The sequence below is a fragment of the Lampetra planeri genome, chromosome 41, assembly GCF_965212315.1.
Source record: "Lampetra planeri chromosome 41, kcLamPlan1.2.h2, whole genome shotgun sequence".
Classification (NCBI taxonomy): domain Eukaryota; kingdom Metazoa; phylum Chordata; class Hyperoartia; order Petromyzontiformes; family Petromyzontidae; genus Lampetra; species Lampetra planeri.
Genome location: NC_136147.1, coordinates 10,288,731 through 10,315,502, shown reverse-complemented (window position 1 = coordinate 10,315,502; position 26,772 = coordinate 10,288,731). Strand labels below are relative to the sequence as shown.

At 53.7% G+C, this 26,772-nt stretch overlaps 2 protein-coding genes across 2 annotated transcripts; one reads left to right on the top strand and one right to left on the bottom strand.

The window, feature by feature from the left end:
- Nucleotides 1-4,512: 4,512 nt before the first annotated feature.
- Nucleotides 4,513-9,688, top strand: LOC144732019 (complement C1q and tumor necrosis factor-related protein 9-like; the record flags this gene model as incomplete). The annotated part of the gene is made up of 2 exons (XM_078613199.1): nucleotides 4,513-4,633; nucleotides 6,662-9,688. Coding segments are annotated over 2 exons (645 nt in total), but the record flags the coding sequence as incomplete, so codon positions are not given.
- On the bottom strand, nucleotides 9,485-26,105 carry ARSI (arylsulfatase family member I). The gene is made up of 5 exons (XM_078613580.1): nucleotides 24,406-26,105; nucleotides 15,047-15,467; nucleotides 14,035-14,250; nucleotides 11,093-11,413; nucleotides 9,485-10,530 (listed from the first exon to the last, which is right to left on the bottom strand). The coding sequence occupies exons 1-5, from the start codon at nucleotides 24,906-24,908 to the stop codon at nucleotides 9,949-9,951; spliced, it is 2,043 nt and encodes a 680-aa protein (XP_078469706.1). The 5' UTR covers nucleotides 24,909-26,105; the 3' UTR covers nucleotides 9,485-9,948.
- Nucleotides 26,106-26,772: the final 667 nt, after the last annotated feature.

Genomic DNA, 26,772 nt, shown 5'->3' with positions numbered 1-26,772 from the left:
CTCTTGTGCAGGTGCTCAGATCGGTTGTTCATAATCAGAATATTTACGTATACTTGAGGAATCTGATGAGCAATAAAACTCTTTTTCACTGATGCCCAGGAGGTTGTTGTATCGCGGGGCCGTGACAGATGGCGACGGCTTGAGGAGACATTTCATCCAGCAGCGGATGAAACGTGGATGCTGTTGCTGCTGATAGCGCTCCAGCTGCAGGACACACCCCGTGGCGAGGTTGGCTTGCTGGGCGACAGCCCACACGCACCTCCTCCTACCGCGTTGCCCACTGCCCCCCACCCACCGACAGCACGCCTCCTGCGCCCACGCCTCGCGCGCTGCCAGCTCGCATATAAAGAGGGACCCCCCCATCTCGGGTACCCATCACACGCCAAAGTCGTCGGTGAGATGCACGCGCTTCCCAAGACGTGGGCACAGGTGCACGCGGGGCTCGCACGGGGTTCGTGATAACACGGGGGTTGTGATGACACGGGGGTCGTGATAATGTAGTGACATCACGGATGTCACTGTGTAATGCCGGCTCTGGAGAGGCACGGCGTGCGATCTATAGACATCGCGGACACCACATATATGTGGGTGCAGTACCGGCCCTAGAGGGGCTCGGTGAGCGCTGACTGACAGTGCTGGATGGCACCACATTCTGCGTGCAGTGCCGACCCCTACAGGATAGGATGTGAGAGTGTCGGCCACAGGGAATGGGGTTACTATAGGCCGTGGCAATCTGGTTGACCCCAGAGGACACGTGACCGGTTAAGTCTACACAGGGCCCCCAGGTGGGGGCTAGGGGTGGTCACGTGTCAGGTCCGAGATCCTGCTCGAGGATTCCAGAAGGTGGTCGTGGCTAAGGGCGGAGCCAGCCACGCCACAGAGGATATAAGCCGGCTCCCCGAGAGGGACCGGCTGCTGTTGTTCATCCTGAAGAATCTAAGTTCTATGTTCTATGAGTCTCCAACACGTGGACCAGGACCCAAGCTGTGGTCCGGTCCGTTGTAGCTAGTTACGGTGTAATTAGCGCAGTTAGCCTGGTGGTCACCATAGGTTAAGGGGTAGTTACCCCTTGTGTTGGTATTAATAAATGTGTTGCCTCCAAAGAGTACATCTGCGACTCAGTTGAACTCACTACAATAACAAGGCGGTCATAATAACACAGGGGCATGATAACACGGGGGTCATGATGGATATTGAACTTCTTTCATACCGTACGTAGGCAACAGTGCTAATCGGAGGTGCAGGACACAGTAGTGATAATGTTTGGCAACAGAAGAGTGGGTTAGAAACGTTCAGCCACAAATGGTTAATATCCATCCGATGTGACATTTGGTGGCAATGTATTGCCTTCGTTTACCATGAACGCCTCCTTGAGTGTTCCAAGATGTGGACAAAAAAAATCATTACAGTTTTGTTTATTTTTTTAACTTGAGGCAGTGAAAATTTTATATATGTCCTGTTTGTGCGTGTGATATGATGCCAACATATGCATCTCATGGATAGTGGAAATTACACATCAAAGTATCGTTTTCAATCTAGTTTTTAAGTTTTTCACTTTCGGAAAACGAATAGATATTTTTCAGTATCGCAAAACAATATTTTTTCTGTTTTGTTGTATAGATCGCGTGTTATATACTGGATACTATAGCAAAACACTGAGCATTTCATAATTTACGCGTGAGTTTTCATTTCTAATTCACAGCTGAAGTGAAGAGTGGTTGTAGCATAGAGAATGATCACCACCTCAGTGCTCATTTGAGGATGAAATCACAGACTATTTTGTGAGTTTTATTATTCTGATTCGTAATTGATTTTTTTACGTTAGGTTCACGCAATGGTCTGGCTAAATTGGTGTCATGCAACCCTTCACCACCGGACACAGCCATACAAAAGTTCAGGTGTTTGGCAATTTTTTTACCTACGTGACTTTACCGAAAAAACCTAAGAATATTTAACAACGTGCCAAATGCGATTCTGTCAGCTAGCTCACCGGTAAAGTTCAAGAGGTATTCTCACAATCAAACTTATCAGTGATTAGATACGGGACCTTCCATTTGAAACTGCTCCAATACTCCTCAGATTATAAACGTCGCGGTGGCGAGATGTTAACTATCTCGCCTGGTATACAGGAGGAGTTCGATCCAGACCCTGACGCCTCTATATTTGGAGTTTGTGTGTCTCTCTCCCCGTGATTGTGTGGATTTTTCTCCGGGTTCTCCGGTTTTTTCCCTCCACATTTAGAAACATGCGTTTCGAGCATTTGGCTGCGATACATTTCCACACCATAAGTCACTTTGTTGGGCTATCATTTGTGGCCAGGTCGCTTCTGGAAAAGAGCTATATACATCAATGGGCCTTACCTGGTAAAATAAAAATAATAAACCATTTCGGATCTTAACTGATTGTGTTCACGTTTACGGTGACTTTCAGACCGCAGTCCACTCACTGGCATTGACTATGTATCTTTGTATTCTCCGCAGAGAATGGAGTCTTTGCTCGCTGCAAGTCTCCTTTCACCACTCTCCCATTGACATATTTCGTTGCTTCCTCTTAGTACCTTTCACGCGACGGTTAATGGTATAGTGTATAGCAGATTGTATAATAATAAATAGTATAAAAGTGTAATGTTTAATATAATGTATAAGGTAATATATAGTATCGTAATTGTATAGTGAATATACAGCAGTGTGGTATACAGTAGGGTGGGTAGAATAATACATAGTGTTATATTACAATGTATAGTCTAAGGTAGTGTATAGTAATGCAGTATATAATTTAATGTTTGGGTTTGTCTATGGCAATATATATTACGGGGTAGATCCGTGTGATGTAAGGAAAAAGTTTAGCTGGAGGCATATTATATTTATTGCGACATAGAATTGTAATGTATGACTTACTGTTAGTAGCTCAGCTTATTGGAGAGTATATTTAGTATATTGATGATATTGATGTAGTTTATATTTTAGTTTTTTTACGTGGTGGTTTGGCTGCTGCAGCTCCTTACTATTAAAAATCCTTCCCTTTATTACTGCTAACCCTACTTCCTCCCTTTGTTGCTGCCAATCCTACATAATGCACGGGCATAATATGACTTTGAGAACCCTCTCCCCACCTCCTACGCATTCCACAAGTAGTGACTAATCCCATATCTGCATTTTCCATAAATATGCTAAATTCCTCTGTTGATATGCAATTTCCTTTGTCAAGGCGCCCTTCCTCCTCTAACCCAGCTTAAATATACGCTGCCAAGCTTGGTGGTGTTCATTCAGATGATGTTTTTCCGACAGACCTGTTCTTCACCTGAGGACGGCTGCTTGCGTTGTGGCCGAAACGTCGTGAGAATTGTATTTTATTATGTTTTATTTTTATTATTTTATTATTTCCCTTCTACGTGACTTTACCGAAAGAACCAAGAATAAAAATCTAAATAGTTTATAGTTTTAATAATCAACAGTTTATTAAACCAAGGAGGTCAGAATGGTCTTCTTGAACGATTATGTTGCATGGTATTTGCTAACAGATGCTCCCTCCGATGGCGATGTGGTTGGCGTCCTGCACCCTGGCGCTGATGGTGGTGGTGACGCACGGAGGCGGGAAGGCGGAGGAGCACTGCCGGTGCGGTTGCCCCGGAGCTCCGGGCAGCCCAGGGCAGCCCGGCCTCCCGGGGCGCGATGGACAACATGGCGTCCACGGGCAGAACGGAGAGAAGGGAGCAGCAGGTTTATTATTATTCATATCGCATATTTACCCACATCGAGTCCGAAAACTCATTTTTAAGGAGAGTAAAACCATAATCTTTATTTTTCCCCACTGAACTCTATACCGTAGCTGTTTTCTTTCAGAATCGACCTGGTCACAAATTATAGTTCAACTGCGTTGTTTATTGCGTGGACGTTTATAGCAGCAGAGTGCTGCTATCACTGGAAGTTTGGTCAACACCAAAACATATTCGTGCAGATGTTTAGCTTTGGTAAGAAACCGGATAACCCGAAGGAAATCCATCCGGAACTGGGGGAGAACATACAAACTGCAAACAGAAAGCGGCCCGCTTTTATCTGCAAGTGGACTCGCCCTAGCCTGCTGAATGAGTTAAATGTTTCTCTGCCTCCATTTCTCGGCTTTCCATTTCAAACTTGATTTGGAGCTTTTGTGACTGCAGGAATTACTCGTTGGTTCTTTCGGTAAAGTCATGTAGAAAGAAAATGTAACACAAGCAATCATCATCAGGTACAAATGGAAGAGAAAACAAACCTAGTAAACTTAGAAATATAATGCAATACAACACAGAGAGTCGGCTAACATAACAGTCAACACCCTAGCTGGTTGATTACCTTCTTCCAAAGATTGCTAAATTTTTGAGAGAGACGAAGCACAGACACGGAGACACATAGACAGACACATAAGCAGAAAGATATAACACAGAGACACAGAGAGAGAGAGACACACACATAGGTACACAGAGAAACAACGTCTCTGTGTCGAGGCCTTAAATATAGAGCGAGAGGGGCAGACAGAGAGGAGCACTGCCGGTGCGGTTGCCCCGGAGCTCCGGGCAGCCCAGGGCAGCCCGGCCTCCCGGGGCGCGATGGACAACATGGCGTCCACGGGCAGAACGGAGAGAAGGGAGCAGCAGGTTTATTATTATTCATATCGCATATTTACCCACATCGAGTCCGAAAACTCATTTTTAAGGAGAGTAAAACCATAATCTTTATTTTTCCCCACTGAACTCTATACCGTAGCTGTTTTCTTTCAGAATCGACCTGGTCACAAATTATAGTTCAACTGCGTTGTTTATTGCGTGGACGTTTATAGCAGCAGAGTGCTGCTATCACTGGAAGTTTGGTCAACACCAAAACATATTCGTGCAGATGTTTAGCTTTGGTAAGAAACCGGATAACCCGAAGGAAATCCATCCGGAACTGGGGGAGAACATACAAACTGCAAACAGAAAGCGGCCCGCTTTTATCTGCAAGTGGACTCGCCCTAGCCTGCTGAATGAGTTAAATGTTTCTCTGCCTCCATTTCTCGGCTTTCCATTTCAAACTTGATTTGGAGCTTTTGTGACTGCAGGAATTACTCGTTGGTTCTTTCGGTAAAGTCATGTAGAAAGAAAATGTAACACAAGCAATCATCATCAGGTACAAATGGAAGAGAAAACAAACCTAGTAAACTTAGAAATATAATGCAATACAACACAGAGAGTCGGCTAACATAACAGTCAACACCCTAGCTGGTTGATTACCTTCTTCCAAAGATTGCTAAATTTTTGAGAGAGACGAAGCACAGACACGGAGACACATAGACAGACACATAAGCAGAAAGATATAACACAGAGACACAGAGAGAGAGAGACACACACATAGGTACACAGAGAAACAACGTCTCTGTGTCGAGGCCTTAAATATAGAGCGAGAGGGGCAGACAGAGAGCGGTGGGGGGGGTAGAGAAATTAGCATTTCAATGAGATATTTGGAGCTTTCGTGACTGCAGGAAATACTACAACAGCGAGGACACACACATTAGCAAAATTTGGAAATGTAATGCAATGCAACACAGAGAGTTGGTCAACACACAATTAACGCATAGCCTGGTTGATTACGTTCTTCAAAAGATTGCTACATTAGAAGTTAAGTGTGAAATTGGAGAGAGAGACAAGACACAGACACGGAGACACAAAGACAGACACACAAGCAGTTTATTGGGTTGCCCTCTTTGCATCTCGGGAAACCGTGGGACTTTCCTCATAGGGACCCTTCGGATTAAACCCCGTTGTGCCAAGCAATCCCACGCCAGGACACTACATGTGTGCGCTGCATGTGTGTACTCAGTGTGGGGGCCGGGGAGGGGGGTGCTCGCGGCTCTTGCAGAGTGGCATCGAGGCCGTGGCACCACAAAATCACCGACTGCATTGATATTCGTTGTGTAAATGCGTGACTATGTAAGTCAAGGATTTAACGTGTGTGTGTACACGTGTCGTGACTCTATTGCTATGCACACTTGTCACTCGACGCCCTGGAGATATGATCGATCCCAAGTAGTCACCGAGGTGACATGTTGTAATCGCTGTGAAATAAATTGCTGAGCAATTCACAGTGAAATGCTGGAATCGCCACACCCGTGATTCTGAACGTTCCTCAATAGGAAACGCCTATCACAGGCGACGTTTCGGACAATGACCTTCATTCACTACAGCACATAGAGAGGCCAGAGAGGTGACATGTCTGCTGGAATGTCGCCTGTAGTGATGGACTGGGACTAAAAATCGGCCCAGGCATTTGTAAACACACCTGGCCCAAATTGCCGTGCTATCTCATTTGGCCCATTTGGGCTGCCAAAGATGGGACTTAATGCCAACTGAGAGCATTAAAAAAGAGCAATGAAGCGTAAACAGAGGTCAAATGTTTAAAAATATTTGTATCTATATTCTTTTTTTACTCTCATATTTGCAATTTCCCCACACAGACCGGTCCACCAGCCCTCGGAATGGACCGGCCCCACTGGGCATTTGTCCAGACTGCCCTAGGGCCAGTCCGAACCTGGTCACCTATGATGTATATGAAATAATCTTGACTTCTTAAATATAACACAATCGTGCGTGAGTCATTATAATAATTGTCATCTCAATTCGTGATTTTTCTTAATTGTTGTTTAACAACAGGACCCGTCGGCCCGATCGGTCTTCCTGGCACCAAAGGGGAGCGCGGACCGACAGCCGAAAAGGCATCGAAGGACGATGGCGTTGTCCTCGGCCTGAGGTCGGCCTTCACCATCGGCCTGGCTGCGTCCGCCAACCCCGCGAGCGGCGCGCCCCTCAAGTTCACCAAGGTCGCGTACAACGACCAGGGCCACTACGACGTGTCCACCGGCAAGTTCACGTGCGTCGTCCCCGGGGTCTACTACTTTGACTTCCACTTGACGGGCGGCACTGGGGCGAGCCGCTTCTCCCTGCGGCACAACGGGAACGCCGTCCAGTTCAAGTCCGCCACTGGCACTGGCGCCTCGACCACGGGGACGGCGACGGCGGCCACCATGTACTCGTTGGCGGGCGGCTCCGTGCTGCGCCTACGGAAGGGAGACTCCGTGTGGCTCCAGGCGGAGACTGGGCACAGCAAGCTGGCGGCAGAGACTCAGGCCGACACCACCTTCTCCGGCTTCCTGCTGTACCCCGACCTGCCGAAATAATAATAATTCACAGTTCTATATTTGAGCACAATTGGTAGTGATGGGATTCGCGTTGGTTTGGTTCTGCTAGGGTTTGGATGGCAGTCGCGTTAGTTTAGATGACGATGAGTTCAGAGTGTGATTTACGCTGTCTGCTCGTCACTAAAACTACACTTTGCCGCTGCCAGGAACTGATCCGCCAGGGTGGCTCCAGGATAGTGGCTCGCAAATTGCAGTTCTCAGCCCGTCATACCCTCTTCATCCCTCACGGGTCAATCAAAATGAGTACTGCTTTAGTAGTAAATTTAACAGTGGTTGTCCTATGCATAGAATCGCCCTCGCCACAGGAACGAGGAATTTGCACAACTTGCTCAGGGCTCCGCCTCAGTGCTCACTCCAGCACGGAATCGCTTTAATTGTTTGTTATTTTAGAATAAACCATAATTTGAACGAGGTGGTTGTGCAATGCGCCCGGTGGGTGTTGTGGGAAGAGAGGGAGAGGGGAGGAGCGACTCCTGTGGCCGGGGCTCATGGTTCGACCCCAGGCTGGAGGGACCTGGCCGAGAGAGCGAAGGCGCCTGACGCGTGCAGAGCAGGGACCGCGTGCAGACATCTCTGCCGCTACACCACGCGGTCTCGTGCCCAGACGAACCGATCTTCTTGATCATCGTTGTCGTCCCCCTCGTGAGTGTCCACCACTCGACCCAGCCGGTCCACCCGTCTCTTATGGGAGTCACACAAACGCGTCTTCCGAAAGGGACCTTTGTTCAAAAGCAGGAGCAATGTTTAGGACGTGCAATTGCCCCAGTGCAACGCACAAACCGTCTTCATCGTCATTGTCAGCAATGATGGACCCGATGCTGGGCGAAGGTCTCTCCAGACTGGTACCACCACCCATTACCTGCTGAGGTGCGTAAACATCGCTACTAGGAAGATAAAGGCGGCCGGGCGTGGTTCTGGCCACCCACCCCCTCGTGTGCCATGCCGGCCTTCATAGGTGTTCGCTAACAGCACTTTCCCAAAAAGTCAGTACAAGGCGATACGAGACATTTTGTCCTTGTCATGGACGAATATATTTTCATTGGTGATGTAAACAACACCTGGTACCTTGTACATTCACAAACCACTTTGGTTTTATTAAAATACAAAATATCATAGTCATCGTGTTCACGCACGCGGGTCCCGTACGTCACACGGGGCAAGTTGGTCCCATACGTCACACGGGGCACGCGGGTGCCGTACGTCACACGGGGCACACTGGTCCCGTCCGTCATACTGGGCACGTGGGTCCCGTACGTCACGCCGGACACGCGGGTCCCGTACATCACACTGGCCTTGGAGTCCACGGCGTCGCGATCCTTTGCTCGCTAACGCGCCCAGTTCTACTATGTCCTTGCACGTGTTGGCAGCAGCACTATGTTCAGGAGCTGGATGCCCATTATCGAGATCTGCTACTCGCCACGACTAGAGGGCTTCAGCAGAGAGAGTTCGTCTAGTTTTGCTGTTCCTCCTCGTCTTCTATTGAAGGAGCGCAGACCATAATGGTTTGTAATATGGTTTGTGTTGCATGGCCACAATCACACTTCTGTAGTTCGTCTTTAATGTATCTCTATGCGTCTATATGTGTTGTTAAGTATCTGTTTCTACAGGTTTACTCTACAGTCTATAGTTTGGGTTACACAGCCACAATCACACTATTGTGGCTTGTCTTTAAAGTATCTCTACGGGTATCTATGTATCTCTGTTTATCTCTATGGGTCTCTATTAGATTTACTATACGGTGCACAGTTTGAGTTTGCATGGCTACAATCGCACTCCTGTGCCTTGTGTCATCAATTTTCCATTCACGATGAAACGCGACATCTTATTTACATAATGCACGCGTCTATATATCGACACGAAGCTCCATGCCAGCCAGCATCATTCGTTAATGATGGTTTACGTGGACTCCGGCTAGGAAGTGACATCAAAGTTTTGCTGGGGTGTGTGGGTTGGGTCTGAGTGGGTTGGGTGTGAGTCTGTTGGGTGTAAGTCTGGGTGTGAGTCTGTGTGTGAGCCTGGACTGGAAGTGAGTCTGAGCTGGATGTGAGTCTGAGCTGGGTGTGAGTCTGGGTGTGAGTCTGGGTGTGAGTCTGAGCTGGGTATGAGTCTGGGTTGGGTGTGAGTCTCGGCGTGAGTTTGGGCGTGAGTCTGCAAATGAGTCTGGGCTGGGCGTGAGTCTGGACGTGAGTTTGGGTGTGAGTCTGACTGGCCGTGCCAGTCCCTGGATCTCACGCGGGTGTTGAATTATTTGTCAGGCAGTCACCGTGAGGTGCTCGTCTTCACTTGTGTTCTTGAGCCAGTGGTTAAAATTCCACATTCCTATGGCAAGGATTAGCGTCTTAACACAATAAACCATGTTTGCACCCTCACCAGGTGGGACTAATTTTATCCACCCTACAAAGAAGAATCTGATGGAATCTCTCGACCCCATAGTAAAATGTTCACTGAACTTTCCCCTTGATAAATCCAATGGTGGACAAAGGCCGTGTCTCATTGTGGATTTATTTTTACCATACTTCTCCACGCTGGTCAATGCGGGTGTGGCGAAATGCGGAGCTGGTAGTGCCGCTCCTGATACCTCTCGCCGCCGACGTTAGCCGAGGTCGGGATTAGAACTCGGCTTACGGGCTTTGTTGTTGGAGCACGTGTGCGCCAATGGCCATGCCGCTGCTCCCTTGAGCCACTCAGCCGGGAACTCCGTGTGCCGCCGCACGCCCGCTGAGCCCGCTCGGCCCGCGCCGCTCACGATCCGCTCGGTGCGGCAGTCCGCCCGGCGCGCAACTTGCGCAGATAGCTGCGCAGCTTGCACAGCCGGCAGTAGGCGGCGGTGGCTGCCAGCGATCGACCCCCTGCTGCTGCTGCTCCTGCTCCTGAGAAGACACCGCTACCACTGCCACCACCGGGCTGCCCCTCTCCACGTCTCCGTGCTCCTCCGTCACGCGGCAGCAGCCAGGGCCCCCAAACGCCGCCCTGCAGCGCCGGGTGGGCGCGCGAGTCATCGGCAGGGAAGCGCACGGGGACGGCGCCGCGCGCGTACTCCGCCAGCCGGCCCAACAGGTGCCGCACCACGTCCGGGTGCCGCGCCGAAACGTCGTAGCGCTCGAAGGGGTCGGCCGACAGGTTGAATAGCCACAGCGTCTGCGGCTCTGCGACGCCCCCCCTGCCTCCACCTACGCCGCCTCCTCCGCCGCTGCTCCACGCCGGTGCGGCACGCTCCAGGGCCCACCAGCTCCCGCGGAATGCCGGCCACGTCTGCGGCGGCACCCAGTCGCCGTAGCCTGGGTCGCCCGTCAGAATTTTCCAGTCTCCCTGGCGCAGCGCCGCCTGCCGCCCGAGATGGAGAGGGCCCCGGGTTTGTACAGAGGTCACGTGAAAGAGGGGAGGGGGTATCAGAAGTAGCTCTGTGATATCCGCATCCATGCACCGTTCACCTAACGTGAAGAGGATTTGCCTTTCACTTCGAGAGATCGGACTGCCTGGTCACCTGACTGACGAAACGGCTGACCGCCTTATTAACCTACTTACTGACTAACCAGGTAATCACCTGACTAACTTACTGATTAAACTAGCTAGCCACCTTACTGACTTGCTGACTAACCAGCTACCCCCCCCTTACAAACTAAATTACTAACTAACCAGCTAACCACTTTACTAACCATCCGACTGATAATATGACTATAAAACCATTGGCCACCTCGCCGACCAACATCCTGACCCACACACCCACTCACCTATCCACCCACCCACGCGCCCACTCACCTGTCCACCCATCGGCTCACCCCCCTGCCCACACGCCCTTTCACTCGCTCACCCAGCCACCCACTCACCTGTCTGCCCACCCGCCTACCCGCTCACCCCACCCAGCTGGTGTCCCACGGGCCCTCACCTGCACGCCCGTGTTCCAGAGGCCGTGTCCGGCGGCGCGCGACCCCCCACGGGCGCGGTTGTACAGGGGGTCGATGTTATGCAGGATCTCGGTGCGGGGGGACGGGGCCCCCTCGCTCAAGGCCCGCCACACGTCGTGCCCATCCAGCGCGGGGCTGGCGGGGTCGGCAGTGGTTGTGTCTGCGCCTGCCCCCGCGAGCGCGAGGAGCGTGGGGAACCAGTCGGAGACGTGGACGAGCGCGCGGCTCACGCGCCCCTTGAGACGCAGCAGGGGGCTGTGCACGAAGCCCAGGGCTCGCACGCCGCCCTCCCAATACGTGCCCTGTGGGGGGGCCGGGGAGGCAGGGGGCACAGACAGAGAGCGACAACCACAATACACCCACCACCAACGCACACCGTGTAGCCTACGCAGCCTGTGGGACGGGTGCTGTTGGTGAGTGGTACTGATGTGTTGGACGCATGTCCATCTGTGTGTCAGGGGAGCGGTGGTGCAGTGGTTAGCGCGTTTCGCTACGAACCCGGCGGCCTGAGTTTGATTCCCGCTCATGGCTAACACCAGCGATGATTATCTGAACTGATCCTGGGACTCCCCCTAGGTCGACTCAGACTCAAATGAGTACCTAGTGCGGTGTGTAAAATTGCCACTAGGGAGACAAAGGTTGGCGGGCGTGGTGCTGGCCACCCACCCCCTCGTGTGCCGTGCCGGCCTTCATAGGTGCTCGCTAACAGCACTTGCCCCAACAGTTTGTTAAGGCTTTCCGGGGGATCTTTGTCCTTGTGTGCGGTCGTCTAGCGATCAGCGCGCTGTGTGGTACCACGGCCTCGGAGCAACTCTGCAAGCACCGCGACTCCCCCCTGGCCCCCACACTGAGCACACACACGCAGCGCGCACACGTAGTGTCCTGGCGGGGGATTGTCTGGCACAACAGGTTTTAATCCGAAGGGTCCCTAGGAGGAAAGTCCCACAGTTTCCCGGTGCCAGGAGATTGGCCGACCCTCGCAGGACAGGTCACATTACGGTGCCCCTGAGTTGGCTTAAAATTGCATGGGTGCAAAAAGGTTCACCCATTCCCTGCCGTCCTGCCTTCTCGAGCCGCTCGCAGCATCCGTGCGACGCTAGCGAGTGCCGCCGCGAGGCAGTGATAGGTAACGTTCTCATTCGTCCTCCCTCGGATTCTCACAGCGTCCGTGTAATGCCGTGAGTACAGCTGCAAGGTACGTGATAGGGCATCTGAGTATCTGGGGACTTGGGCAGCAGTAGGCTAGGCTCTGCTCGCAGAATATTCCCTCCGGGCAGTGCGGGGTTTGCGCCACAATAAAAGTTAGTACAGAGCATAGGCATGGTGTCTGTGATTCCTGTGTGGAGCGACTGTGTGGAGCGACTGCGTGGGCGAACGCGTGGCGAGAGTGAGGGCGCATTGGGGGACTCGCTTGCAGGTGTAAGTAGGCCTCGGCAAGGTAAGGTAATTTACTCTTTTAACCGGGTAAAGGGGTAAAGGTAGAGGGTAAAGGTGTCGACATGCCAAGGGGTAAGGTAAAGGGTAGGGTAAAGGTAGCTCGGAAGAATTACCCAGTAGGGTAAAGGAAGTGCGAAGTGTTACCCGGTAAATACGGTGCCTTGTTTACCGCTAAAAGCTCCGTGGCACAATCAGTGGCCTCCATTTAATAAGTAATATAAAAACAAACTTTTTTAAAACACGCTTTTATTAAATGTACTCGTAATGGCAGAACTCCACGACTCCAGGAAGTGGCCCCGAAGCTTGCCATGACGTAAGGTACCGTGGCCAATTACAACCAACGTCAGTTGAGCGTGGACAGTTAGACCCAAGCCGAAACATAACATATACAAAATAATGTTTAAAAATAAATATTTTTATGATAGAATATAATATTGTCATCAGTATGACATACGTATACCACGTTTTAAGTCGATACCACATTGGGAAGTTTTGAGGATACAATAACGACAATGACGACAAGCGTGTAAAATTGGAATAATCGATAGTATTCTATATGAATAAAGCGCTCTACCTAGCATTTACCGTAATAAACCTTGTTCATGTGCAGTACCCCAGTAATTACCCTGTAATCGGGTAATTTGTATGGGGTAAGGGTTAAAGGTAGGGTAAAGGTAGGCTCGTTGTTTTTACCATTTACCTTTTACCTTACCTTGCCGAGGCCTAGGTGTAAGAGCGAGCGTGCCGCTGTATGCTGTGTTAGCGATAGCTGTGCTGTGTTAGCGATAGCTGCGGTGTGCGCGGGTGTGTGGGTTAACTCCGTGCGGCGGTGAGCCAGCAGTACAGCTATGTCCCTCATAGAGGGCGCTAGCGTGGGGGCCCCAATCACTCGGTCGGCGGGGGCCCGGTGGGAGCTGACCGCCGCGGTGGAGGAGGGAGCAGAATGGGCGGCCGTCGCGCCCCACCTGCCTAGCGAGGGCGGTGGGGTGGACGTCGGGCCCCACAGCTGCGCTACGACCCCAGCGACCCGAGTTCAATTCCCGCTCACGGCTAACACCAGTTACGATTATCTGAACAGGTCCTGGGCATTCCCTCGGTCGACTGAGTATCTGGTGCGGTATGTAAAAATCGCTACTAGGGATACAAAGGCTTCCGGGCGTGGTGCTGGCCACCCACCTATTCATGTGCCGTGTCGGCCTTCATAGGGTCTCGCTAACAGCACTTGCCCCAATAGTTTGTTCAGGTTATATGGGAGGGATCTTTGTGTGTGTAAGTGTGTGGCAGGTGCTATGGCACCTGGATCTGTCCTGTAACCTCCTGTCAGCGAGTCTTCGACACTTCACGTGGCCTCAAAGTGCACCTGATCTGGCACAGGCGCCACTAACTGATGGCAACGTCACTTCGTGGCGAATGGCGGGTGTGGGCATTGGCGCATTGGCACGGCCCCCCCCACCCATAGTCCAGGGCAGCCGTCGCCGGAGCTCACCTTTCGTCCCCGCAGTGGCCAGTTGCTGCCCCCAGAGAGCGGCTGTCCGCCATTGTCGCTCGAGTAGACGAGCACCGAGTTGTTGTAGAGGCCACGGCGGTGCAGCGCCTCCGTGATGTTGTGCACTGCCTCATCCAGGCACGACAGCATCCCCGCGTAGCGACGCCGTGCCTGGTTCGCGATCCGCCGGTAGCGCTCCGTGTAGCGCGGCGGCGCCTGGGCGCGCAGACACACGCGAACGGACGCACCGACGCACGCACGCACCATGCACGCGCGACAACGAGAATGACGCCCGACCGCACACTGTGACGTTTTGCTGCGCGTGCTGGCAGCTGCTGTTTTTTGGAGTGAAAACGTTGCACCATCACACAGTGCAACCTGAAATAAACACGTGCGCACACATCGGAAAGATGTCCCCCCCCCCCCAGATTTGCGGCCTGGCACAGTGGCACGCCACCGGGCACCGGCTGCGGAACACGAGTGTGCAGGTGAGGACCACGAGACACTCGGCGGGGGTGGGTGGGTGAATGGGCGAGTGGGTGAATGGACGAGTGGGTGGGTGAATGGGCGAGTGGGTGGGTGGATTGGTGGGTGAATGGGCGAGTGGGTGGGTGGATTGGTGGGTGAATGGGCGAGTGGGTGGGTGGATTGGTGGGTGAATGGGCAAGTGGGTGGGTGGATTGGTGGGTGAATGCATGAGTGGGTGGATTGGTGGGTGAATGGGCGAGTGGATGGTTGGATTGGTGGGTGAATGGGCGAGTGGGTGGATGGGTGGGTGAATGGGCGAGTGGGTGGGTGGATTGGTGGGTAAATGGGCGAGTGGGTGGATTGGTGGGTGAATGGGCGAGTGGGTGGATTGGTGGGTGAATGGGCGAGTGGTGGATGGGTGGGTGAATGGGCGAGTGGGTGGGTGGATTGGTGCGTGAATGGGCGAGTGGGTGAATGAATTGGCGAGTGGGTGGGTGAATGGGCGAGCGGGCGAGCGGGCGGGCGAGCTGGCGGGGCGAGTCACCTGCAGGGGCGTGTGCACGGCCTGGAAGGCCACATAGAGGAAGAGCGGCCCACGCGCCGCGTCGTGCTCCTCCACAAGGCGCACAGCCCTCGCCGCGTACATCTCGGTCGAGTAGCGGCCCCCGTGTGCACGCGCCACGTGCTCGCCCGCGCGCAGGTCCAGGCCGCACGCCGCAGGCCCGTCGCATGCCTCGTGCGTGAAGTGGTCGCCGCTGCCTGCCAGCGAGCCCAGGAAGGAGTCGAAGCCACGGCGCGTCGGCAGGCACTCGGGCCGGCAGAAGCCCAGGTGCCACTTTCCCACCATGTGCGTGGCGTAGCCTGCATCGCGCAGCCGCTCTGGCAGCGTGGGCAGGTGCAGCGGCAGGCAGCTGGGCTGGCGTGGCCGGATGATGGAGTGCTGCAGCCCCGTGTGGATCTGGTACCTGGAGGGAGGTGGGCCAGCGAGGGAGCGATCGGTTCTGCGTGTGGTGATGACCGCTGCCACCACGGTCAGTTTTACACCGGCAGCAGTGTTCGCTACCCGGGCCAAGGACAAAAGTTTTGTTTTCTTTACATGTGTAAGAGATCTGCGAGCCACGCTCACGCACACGCACCATGCAGATATTAAATCTCCGCACTCAGTATAACACGGACCACTGATCCTGGGACTCCCCCTAGGTCGACTCAGACTCAAATGAGTACCTAGTGCGGTGTGTAAAATTGCCACTAGGGAGACAAAGGTTGGCGGGCGTGGTGCTGGCCACCCACCCCCTCGTGTGCCGTGCCGGCCTTCATAGGTGCTCGCTAACAGCACTTGCCCCAACAGTTTGTTAAGGCTTTCCGGGGGATCTTTGTCCTTGTGTGCGGTCGTCTAGCGATCAGCGCGCTGTGTAGTACCACGGCCTCGGAGCAACTCTGCAAGCACCGCGACTCCCCCCTGGCCCCCACACTGAGCACACACACGCAGCGCGCACACGTAGTGTCCTGGCGGGGGATTGTCTGGCACAACAGGTTTTCATCCGAAGGGTCCCTAGGAGGAAAGTCCCACAATTTCCCGGTGCCAGGAGATTGGCCCACCCTCGCAGGACAAGTCACATTGCGGTGCCCCTGAGTTGGCTTAAAATTGCATGGGTGCAAAAAAGGTTCACCCATTCCCTGCCGTCCTGCCTTCTCGAGCCGCTCGCAGCATCCGTGCGACGCTAGCGAGTGCCACACGCACGGGAATACACTAGACGGGGGTCAAGCGTTAAAGGGCACTGACGTCACCCAGACCAGGCGTGCACGACGAGGATGTGATTTGGGAACGAGAGGCTGTGAGACGCGTGTTCGAGGTTGCTTTTGGAACGAGTGTTGCTGTGGGTTGAAGAATAAAGAAGTGCTTAACCAGTCTCCGGCTCCTCTTCATCTGGTGGCAGTAGTGTGGTGTCTCGCCTCAACCAACACAAGATCCCAAGGGGGGAGACACAGCCAGAAGACACTATAGGTGCCCGGGACGAGATTTGCACCGAAATGAAACCGACGAGTCGGGATTCGTCTCCCAGTTCATCGACGAGAACCGTGGCAGCTGCTCGTCCTGTGTGGGCACCTTCCTCCACCAACCCGGCGGTGCAGACCCAGTGTCGCCGCTACCGCAGATCATCCTCTAGGGATCGGAAGATGGATCTGCTGCTGGAGGCAGTCACCGCGCTGCTTAGCCGGCTGGGTCCTGAGGTCGGGGAAAACCTCAGCCGCACCACATCTCCAGCGAGGGGACGGGGGCCACAGTCAGCCTTCCCGACCAGGCACTCTGCAGCATCTCTCAGGGGATGGAGCAGCATCAGCGACGCCGCCGACCGTGCGTCCCACGCGGAACCTAGGAGAAAACTCTGGTCTGTCCTCCCGATATCATCCGACAGCAGTGGCTACCGGGGGCGAGATTCAGCCCGAAACTCATCCGAGGCAGCCCGTGGAGGGAGGACCAGGATGGAGCCGCCAGCTGGGCGTGATACAGAGGTTCGCGACCAGATCGGGAGAATGGCGTGCTTTCGTCTGCCGGTTTGAGGCGGCCGCCCGGTCAATGAGGTGGATGGAGGATCAAGCCCTGACGATGCTGCCCATTGTGTTGGACGACCCCGCACTGGCAGTGTTAGACCGGATTTCACCTGCAAAAAGAGGATCCCTGCAGGGTGTCTACAAGGAGATGGCGGAGGTGTTTGACCCCCCGTCCGGGGCGCGCCAGAAGTTTAAAAACCGCCAGCGTGAAGCATCCGAATCGCTCCTGGTCTTCGGGACGGAATTGTTGACGCTGGCAGAAGCCGCATTCCTGCGGCTCAATGAGCCGGGCCTGGACTCGCTGGTGGCAGAGCGGCTCCTTGCCATGGCACAGAAGGCGGGAGTGATGCTGCCGGTGGTGGAGGAGGAAGTCCGCACCTTGCCATGGGTTGCACGCCATCTCTGCTCTTACGAAGAAATGGCGTGACCCGCGCAGAGTGTGGCACACGTCGCATGGGATCACGGTGACGTAGAGGAGCTGCCATGAGCCCTAACCAGACACGTGCCGCCGATGGAGGAGGACAAGGGAGGGACGGTGGTGGCCCTGCGGCAGTATCCGAGGATCCCGCGGGAAGCGGAGCGCCGACCCCGGCGCTGGGCACCTCACGAGGCAGGAGAGCATCCTCGGGTCATCGACAAAGTCATCTGCCATTGCCGGTAGATGCCGCAGCAGGACTAGTGTGCCGGGGATGACCAGCTGGGATCGTCAGCCTCGGTCCACAGCCGTTCCGACTCAGGCGAGTGCTGACACCTCGGACACCCCGCCGGAACCATCCACCCCAGGTTCACCCCATCACGCATCTCATTCCTCGGGGGCGGCGGCATAGGATTCCCGCTGATGGTCCAGTCCCGTGGCCGGACACGGTTAATACGTGGCGTTGGTTGACCAGAAGGGTGGTGGCGCCCACGGCTGGGACGTCCATGTTAGTAGGCTCGGTGGCAGGGGTTAGAGTCAGCGTGTTGGTTGACAAGGGTGCGTCGGCCAGTATCATATCCCTGCGTGTCTTTGACTTGTTACCGGAGGGACAGCGTCGTCTCGCGCCAGTGCAGGCCAGGTACATAGGTCAAGTGGTAGTGCTGGTCCGCATCGGGGAGCTGGAGGTACATGCTCCGGTACTGGTCTCCAGTTTGCTCACGGTTCCATGCTTGTTGGGCATGGACCTGTTGAGTCACATGTCTCTTTGCATTCTGACGGACGAAGGCTGCGTCGAAACCCCATCGGGGGGTCGCTTGTATTTCTTGCATCGAGACGGGGAACTGAAGCAGCTTCCGCGAGTTCAGGTGCTGGTCGGGACTACGGTCTCGATCCCGCCTGGTGCACAGGCTTTGGTGCCGCTCCGATATTGCACCCCGCTCGTCACTTCCCGGTCGGATGCACCGCTCATCGTCTCCGCAGTACCGTCGGTGGTGGGTCGCCATTGCCTAGCAGCAGCTGACACGCTCATGCGCAGGAATCAGCCACTGTTCCTGCAGGTCCTTAACATGGCTGACACACCCGTTACAATTCAGGAAGGGACATTGTTTGCAAATGTCAGTCCCATGCATTTGAACCCTGAGGGGCACACCATCAACAATGTGCAATTGGACGGCCCGTCGGTCATCGCAGAAGACATGTCATGGATAGACGCGCTCCTGGCACAGAACAGTGATCTGTCGGCAAGGGAATCGGGGGAACTCAGGACTTTGTTGAGTGACTTTGCAGACGTGTTCAGTCAGGGTCCCTACGATGTTGGTCGCACGACGCTGATGGAGCACCACATTGATACGGGCGATGCGCCACCCATTCGGCAGAACGCCTATAGGATGGGTCCTAGCGAGAGGGAGCATGTGCGGCGGGCAGTGCAGGAGATGATGGAGTCTGACATAATATCGCCATCTACGAGTCCGTGGGGGGCGCCGGTTGTATTGGTTAAGAAATCGGATGGATATTTGCGTTTTTGCGTAGACTTCAGGTGGCTGAACAGTTATCTTGGCGGACATCTACCCGCTCCCACATATAGATGACTCATTGGATGCACTCGCAGGAGCAAACATTTTCTCCACCCTAGACATTTTGTCGGGATTCTGGCAGCTACCACTACATGCCGAATCCAGACCGAAAACGGCTTTCAGAGCGCCTCAAGGTCTCTTTCATTTCAACTGTTTGCCGATGGGTTTACAAACGGCTCCCGCCACTTTCCAGCAATTGATGGAGCTGGTACTTGCGGGATTGCAGTGGAAGTCGTGCCTCATCTGTCTCAATGATGTGATCATGTCCGCTCGCACATTCGAGGAACACTTAACCCGGTTGCGACAGATGTTTTCGAAAATTTGTGACGCGAAGCTCAAGTTAAAACCCTCAAAGTGCCGTCTGGTTTGCTCCTCCGTAAAATACTTGGGTCATGTTGTTAATGCGTCGGGGGTCGCGACAAAATGGCGTGCATCCGTGATTGGCAACACCCACGTCCGTGCCTGAAGTCCGCAGATTCGTGGGGTTTGTATCCTATTACTGCCATTTTGTCGAGAACTTTGCTACCATCGCTAAGCCCTTGCATGCGCTCACGGTGAAGGGGCCAGGCAGAGACCGACGCGTTCTTGACACTGCGCCTGCGGTTGACAGAAGCACCACCCATAGCATACCCCGATTTTTCGATTACCTTCCTGCTGGACACAGATGCGAGCGACGTGGGCATTGGGGCCGTTCTCTCCCAGATTCAGGAGGGGAGAGAGGTTGTCATTGCCTACGGAAGTCGTGTCTTATCGCAGGCCGAGCAGCGGTATTGCGTTACGCGCCACAAGCTGCTTGCCGTCGTCCACTTTGCTCAGCAGTTTCGGCCCTACCTGTACGGCCGTGACTTCACTGTTCGGACGGATCATGCGGCATTGCTGTATTGACTCCGCATTGACCAAGCGACCGGTCAGATGGCCCGATGGTTGGAGCGGCTGCAAGAGTACATGTATCGAGTGGTGCATCGGAAAGGAATCAGGCATACGAACGCCGATGCATTGTCCAGACTGGCAGCCCCTGTTTAGTGCGCCTGCGGCGACGGATCCGCGCACTGTAGGCACAACCCGAGATCGTGGCGCCGGTTTCCGCCGGGGACACGGACCAGGCGGGGCCGTCGGTATCACTTGATAGCGACTTGCGGCTCACCCTGCGGGAATGGAGGGACCGGCAGCAGGCAGACGCGGTTTTGGCACCGCTTCGCCGGCTGGCGGAGACGGCACGCGCTGACGATCTCCCCACATCACACGGATGATGGATCCCGTTTAGCCAGTTTCCCGGCGATTTTATAAGGGAGATCCGTGGTGCGTGAGTGCAGCAACAACAAAACAAAGACAAACGACATCAATAGGGTGCTGTGAAAAGACGTCTGTGAAAAAGAGCTTCATAGCTCATCGGATTCCTACAGTAAAAATAAATATTCTGATTCTGAAGTAATGTTGCACAACTAACAAATAAGTAGTTGACATTCATAAATGAAATGCGTTCGAATAAAAAAAACTGTGCTAATGTAATACGAACAAGTAAGGTATGTTTGCAAGAAAGCTCTACACAGTATATGAGTCTTAACAGTGACATATCCACAGACAAATCGAAAAAGACAGTGCAAACATGTGGCAGCAAGAGGCTCCCAAAAAAACATAGGTATATAGCTCTTGGAGGAAAATCCACACGACCACGGGAAGAACATGAAAACTTCAAATGTGCACGTGTCAGGGTCGGGATTGAACTCACAACCTCCTGTATACCAGGCAAAGTAGTTAAAATCTCGCGAATAACGAGGGTGAGTGAAAGAAGGGAACCAAACTATAGATGAATAGCAAGGGTATTCCAGAAACATGGAGCAGCGACGCGGAAATACGTTTTACCAAACAAAGTTGTAGACAATTGCCATTTTTAGTAGGAATAAAGACGCACTTCTTAGGCTATGGGAGGGAGTTGAGGAACTTAGTGGTCCTTTAGGTAATTTGGCGAATTTGTTTAAGGATGACCTTCAGGATGAAAGCAACCCAATGATGGTCTCCGCAGATTCGTTTTTTGGACCCACCTCTAATGGGCCAATGAGATCGCACGGCAAAATCTCGCGAACACTACGCAACACGTTGCAAATCTAGAAACTAGTATACAGTTCGTTGCACAACTCATTTAAATATAAATTAATACATTGCAGCCTATAGCCCGAATTTGGGCAGGTGTGTTTACAAATGCCTGGGCCGATTTTTAGTCCCATTCCGTCACTGCATGTGGGCACGATTAACTACACTGAGTTGAGGTGGAAGAACGCGTTTGTTTCTATATAAGAATCCAATTTTGGTGCTTATCTTGTTTACCATGTGGACAGTTTCAAGTCCAGGATAATGACTAGATATATACAGTTATCAACCTACTCAATGTGGGAGTCCAGAGCCACTGTGCATAGGTGGCGAAACAGCTTCGGAACAGCCAGAGAATAACACAACGTTGGCCTTTTAGTGTTGAGGAGCAGTTTTAGGGCATTAAGTTGTCGTAACTCAATGGAATTTACGGAGGCCATCAGGGCTGTGTCATCAACAAAATATGAATGTCAGTGTGCATATTGGAGATTCCTAGATTGTTGATGTACAGAGAAAATACAGTGCCCCATAGACTTACACAGCGACCCATAGGCACACATAGACCCATAGACTCACATAGAGACTTATAGCCTCACACAGTGACCCATAGACACGCAGAGACCCACAGACTAACACAGTGAACCACAGCCTGACACACAGACCCAAAGACTTATACATAGACCCACTGACAAACTCAGAAACCCATAGACTCATACAGAGACCCACAGACTCACACAGAGACCCATAGACTCAGTATGGACACACTCGGCATATTTCTCTGTTGTTGTTGTTGTTGTTTTCCTCGCACTTTCTGTTTATAGGTGGCGTTGTGTCGCCACTTTGTAAGGGTTTAGCCAGAGATCAATCGATTTAATTTTTGGTCCGCGTTTTGGGCAACTGAGAAAATGGGAGACGTCTTCTGGCGTTGCTTGGCACAAAGTGCAGCTGTTTGGGGCGTTTGGGTCGATTCGATTTTGGTAATCGGCTAACATAGAGCAGTAACCTGAACGGAGTCGAGCCAGTTTTGTGCGAGTTGCCCGGGTCAGGGATTTTTCGTCGTCTGCTATGGATAGGGGCCAACCCCCTAGCACGACATTGGGCTTGTATGTGTTCAGGCAGTGCATGGTGGCAGCGGTGTGCAAGTGGTTCAAAATGTATTTGTCGGTGCTATTTGGTGGAAGAGCGTTTAAAGTAGATTGTACATTGGCAGAGCTGAAGGAAAGCAAGGTGGATTTCATTTTCTTAGCAGGTGCAGGGGCTTTGCGTAGTTTTGTGCAAGGATGCGTTGTCGAGTGGCATGAAGCCAGATATTGATCAGTGAGAAGCTTGCAGTGTTTTTGAATCATAAGAACTTTGGTTTCTTGGTGGAGATGGTCAATGGGCGCCATGAGGTGGCATCCTGTGGCGAGGCAAAGTGCTTGGTTTTGAGCGGTTTGGAGCTTTTGGTAACCTGTAGAGAAGAAGTTTGGGCACCAAATGGGACCGGAATAATTGGTGATGGGACGTCCAATGGCTTTGTAGGTTAGGAGTAAAGTCTCCTTTTGTTGATCCAAAGATGTGCCGGCTAAAGCTCATGAGATGTTATTTCGTTTGTTAACTTTTGCATGGACGTTTCTGCCGTGTTAAGCGAAGTTGAACATGGTGTCAAAGGTTACACCTATAATTTTGGGGATTTTAACTAGTGGGAGGCGTTGGTAGTCTATTATGACGTTGGGATGTAAGTTGGCTTGATGAGGAGCAGGTGTGAAAAGGGTGATTGTTGATATTTCTCTGTGAATGCCACAAACGTACGGAATCACAGCGCTTCACACCTGTCCGTGGTTCCTCTCCCATCAACATCTCAATGCGATGCTGAGCTGTCGATTGTTCATGACAGCTTCACTTGCATTTGATCGTCATATACCCTTGTCAGTTTCCATATTCGTAAAATGATGACCCTGTATCTGTTCAATGTTTGTGCAAGCTAATTTAGCAATTGTGCTCAAAGTAATCTGCGCGAGCTGACTCGCGCGCCAGTGAATTTATAATAAGAAATAACTATTGATGTGTGTGCGATATTTTAAATTCTTCATATGACGGAGATTTCTTTGTATATATTTCTATTTGATCTTCATTGCTCTACTGTACTTGTGTTGCTTTTGATTTTTCGGTGACACATGCCACTCTTAAAAGAAGTCTCTTGAATTCCCACCTGATAAAACAAAAAACCCGTAAACATATGAAGGTTATACCATACAGGTGAGTATAGTGCAGGTGAGGTGGTTACTGGGATATAACAGCTGACGTATATTAGTTGAGTCTACACAACTACAGGTGCGTTCAATACGGTAGTTGCTCAATCTCGAGTCACTGACGCCCAACTCACACGGAGGCCGGGCTTGCACAGGTGAGCACGCCTCATCCAGGTGAGCTTCACTGCCACCGCACATTTGCTCGAGATCTCACTGTGACCCGACACAGCTGCACCATTCCAGCCGTGGTCTTGAGACGACACCGTGACGCTACTTCGGCAGTGCGGTATGCGAAAACGCGCCTAAAAGCCCAACGCATTCCTCAAAAACACTGTCCCTCCAATGAAAGATATATATTCTGCGGCAATAAAATATGTATATTCTTCATAACACATAGCTGCTGCTGCAATCATCAACACGTTGAGTTGCCTGTGAACGCCAGACGCTCCGCGTGCATTCCTCCCGACGTGGCGGCGGCGCGCCATGCGGGCGCCCCCATGCACGGGCGCACCCCAAACACGCGCTCTCCCAACTGCGCATCCCTCCAATCCTTCAGCCGCGAGACTCGTCCATCCCCCACGGGCCGGGATATGAAGGCGAGAGACGTTACACCTAAGACACTTCACACTTCATTGGCGTATCACCTCAGAGACGTTACACCTGAGAGACGTTACACCTGAGATACTTTACACCTGAGAGGGGTAACACCTGAGAGACGTTGCGCCTGAGAGACGTTGCACCTGAGAGGGGTAACACCTGAGAGACATTGCACCTGAGAGACTTTACACCTGAGAGGCGTTGCGCTTGAGAGGCTGTGCACCTGATAGACGCTGCACCTGAGAGACGTTGCATCTGAGAGATGTCACATCTGAGCAAATTTAAACCTGAGAGACGTTAACGTCACACGCGACGCGCGTGTGACGTCACACGCGAGAAGTTACCCACGGGACGCTACACGGGACACCACACGGGCGTCACTTTACGCGTGGCCCACAGCCACGAGGGACGGATCGCTCCCGGCGGCTGGACCGGCCGGCGGTACCTGCCGCTGAGCAGCTGGCTGCGGGTCGGCGTGCACACGGGCTGCACGTAGTAGTTCTCCAGGCGCACGCCCTGCGCCGAGAGGCGGTCGAGCGCCCGCGTGCGGATCTCGGCGCCGTGGTAGCCCACGTCGTGGTAGCCCTGGTCATCCGCCAGGATGAACACGATGTGCGGCCGCGGAGTCGAGTTGGCAAGGGCGGGTCCCCGACTGCGAGCCGGGACCCCCGCGGAGGATGGGGAGTAGGAGGAGGATGTGTTGGTCGATGTGCAGGATGTTGAGGAGGCGTTGGTGGAGGTGGTGTTGGTGGCGCAGGAGTTTGAGGTAGAGTACGAGGTGCTGTTGGGGATGGCGGTGATGGTGTTGATGTCATCTCGCTCGGCGGTGGCGTTGGCCCCGTGCTGCAGACTCAAGGAGTCTCCCACGAGGGGCCGCACCATGTTCCACGAGAGGTAGCCCAGGGTCACGAGGCTGACCAGAGAGATGGCCGTCACGGTGTGAACCATCGCGGCCCCAGTCGCGTCCCCTGGGCGCTCCTCCGCTCGGAACTCTGCCGGGCGACAGCCGCGAGCCCCGCGACCGCGTCTGGGCGCGGCGCGTCGTCCCTTGTCTCCTCTTCCGGCACGTCCTCTGTCGCGTGCGCTCCTCTGCGCGCACGACGGTGATGATGAAGCCGCTTGCTGCTGCTGCAGTGTTTTATTGCCGGCGGTCCATTCCCGTGAAAGCCGCGGCGACTGCTGTTAATTCAGTTCCACGCGAGGTCGTGGGAAAGAAAAAGGGGGATTAAAACAAAACAAGTTGCAGCGACAGCAGCCAATGGGAAACCCCTCGCTCGTGGCCGCGGGGAGCGCGCTTCGCCGCCTCCTTCACCGGACTGCGTGGCCGCGCGCGCGCCCCTGCTGCCTTCTCATCCCCGACGACGATGGCGACAATGGTGGTGAAGATGATTTACAGCCGCGAGCCCCGCGACCGCGTCTGGGCGCGGCGCGTCGTCCCTTGTCTCCTCTTCCGGCACGTCCTCTGTCGCGTGCGCTCCTCTGCGCGCACGACGGTGATGATGAAGCCGCTTGCTGCTGCTGCAGTGTTTTATTGCCGGCGGTCCATTCCCATGAAAGCCGCGGCGACTGCTGTTAATTCAGTTCCACGCGAGGTCGTGGGAAAGAAAAAGGGGGAATAAAAACAAAACAAGTTGCAGCGACAGCAGCCAATGGGAAACCCCTCGCTCGTGGCCGCGGGGAGCGCGCTTCGCCGCCTCCTTCACCGGACTGCGTGGCCGCGCGCGCGCCCCTGCTGCCTTCCCATCCCCGACGACGATGGCGACAATGGTGGTGAAGATGATTTATAGAAATGCTGAAGCCCCTTCCCCTCCTCTCGATGGTGATGATGATGATTATGGTGTTCAATCTGAAGAATGTGCAGGTGCTGAGAACGACCCTGCGGCTAGAGATGATTAATTGCAGGCAGATGGTTGATGGCACGCAGTGACGCTGCAGCTGATGATGATGTCGCTGATGATGCGTTGGCCTCAAGGTGCACATAGCCTGGCACAAGCGTCGTGGTGACGTCACCGCCACTTAGCGGCGAATGGCGGTTGTTGTTGTTGGTGTCGCCGCAGCGCGTGTTCCCCGGCGCTGTGCGCGCAGTGGCGTCTCCGTGCTCACTGCGAGCTGAGACCCCAAAACTCCTCCGCCCCCCACCGTCCGTTTGGGGCCCATGGCCAGGAAAGCGATTTTATCCCCGCTCCCTCCCTCCCTCCTTCACCTCCCTCCCCTCTTCCCTTCCCGGTCTCCCTTCTTACTTCCTCTCTGCCTCCCTCCCCTCATTCTCCCCAATTCCCTCCCTCCCTCCCTGAAAGGCGCGCGTGGTCTGCGCTGCGCTGCCGCTGCTGCTGCCCGAGAGCGCAGCGCGGATATTTACTCTCTCCGCTCTCCGATGCTTGACTGAGTGGGGTCCGTCCTCCAGGGAACTCCCAAGAGCTCTGACTGCCCCGTGCGCTGTGCCTCGGCCTCCCGGGGCCCCGTGCCTTCTCCGTCTTCCCTCAAGCAACCGCGCCCAAACCGCCACTGGGGGGGCGGGTCCCGTACCCCCCCCCCATCTTCTCCATGGTCGGGTTAAGCCTCCAGGGAATGTTGCGATGGCGGTTGTGTTGTTGGGGTCCGATTTGGGGTCCACGCATCCTTGCAGGGAGCACGCGAGGCCTCGTGCGTGGCTGTGTGCGTGCGTTATGGGGAGCGGTGGTGATGCGGTTTGCGCACTGCGCTCCGAACCCGGCGACCCAAGTTCGGTTCCCGTTCACGGCCAACACCAGTGACGAATGTCTCAACCCGCTCTGGGCCTCCTCTACGTCAACGCAGCTTCATACGAGTACCC

Excerpts from the sequence above, each read along its gene's own strand:
- ARSI (XM_078613580.1), bottom strand. The coding sequence starts at position 24,908 with ATGGTTCACACCGTGACGGCCATCTCTCTGGTCAGCCTCGTGACCCTG. Across the intron at positions 15,468-24,405 it reads AGCCAGCTGCTCAGCGGCAG|GTACCAGATCCACACGGGGC; the intron begins GTACCGCCGGCC and ends ACCTCCCTCCAG. Across the intron at positions 14,251-15,046 it reads CCGTGCACACGCCCCTGCAG|GCGCCGCCGCGCTACACGGA; the intron begins GTGACTCGCCCC and ends CTGCGCGCCCAG.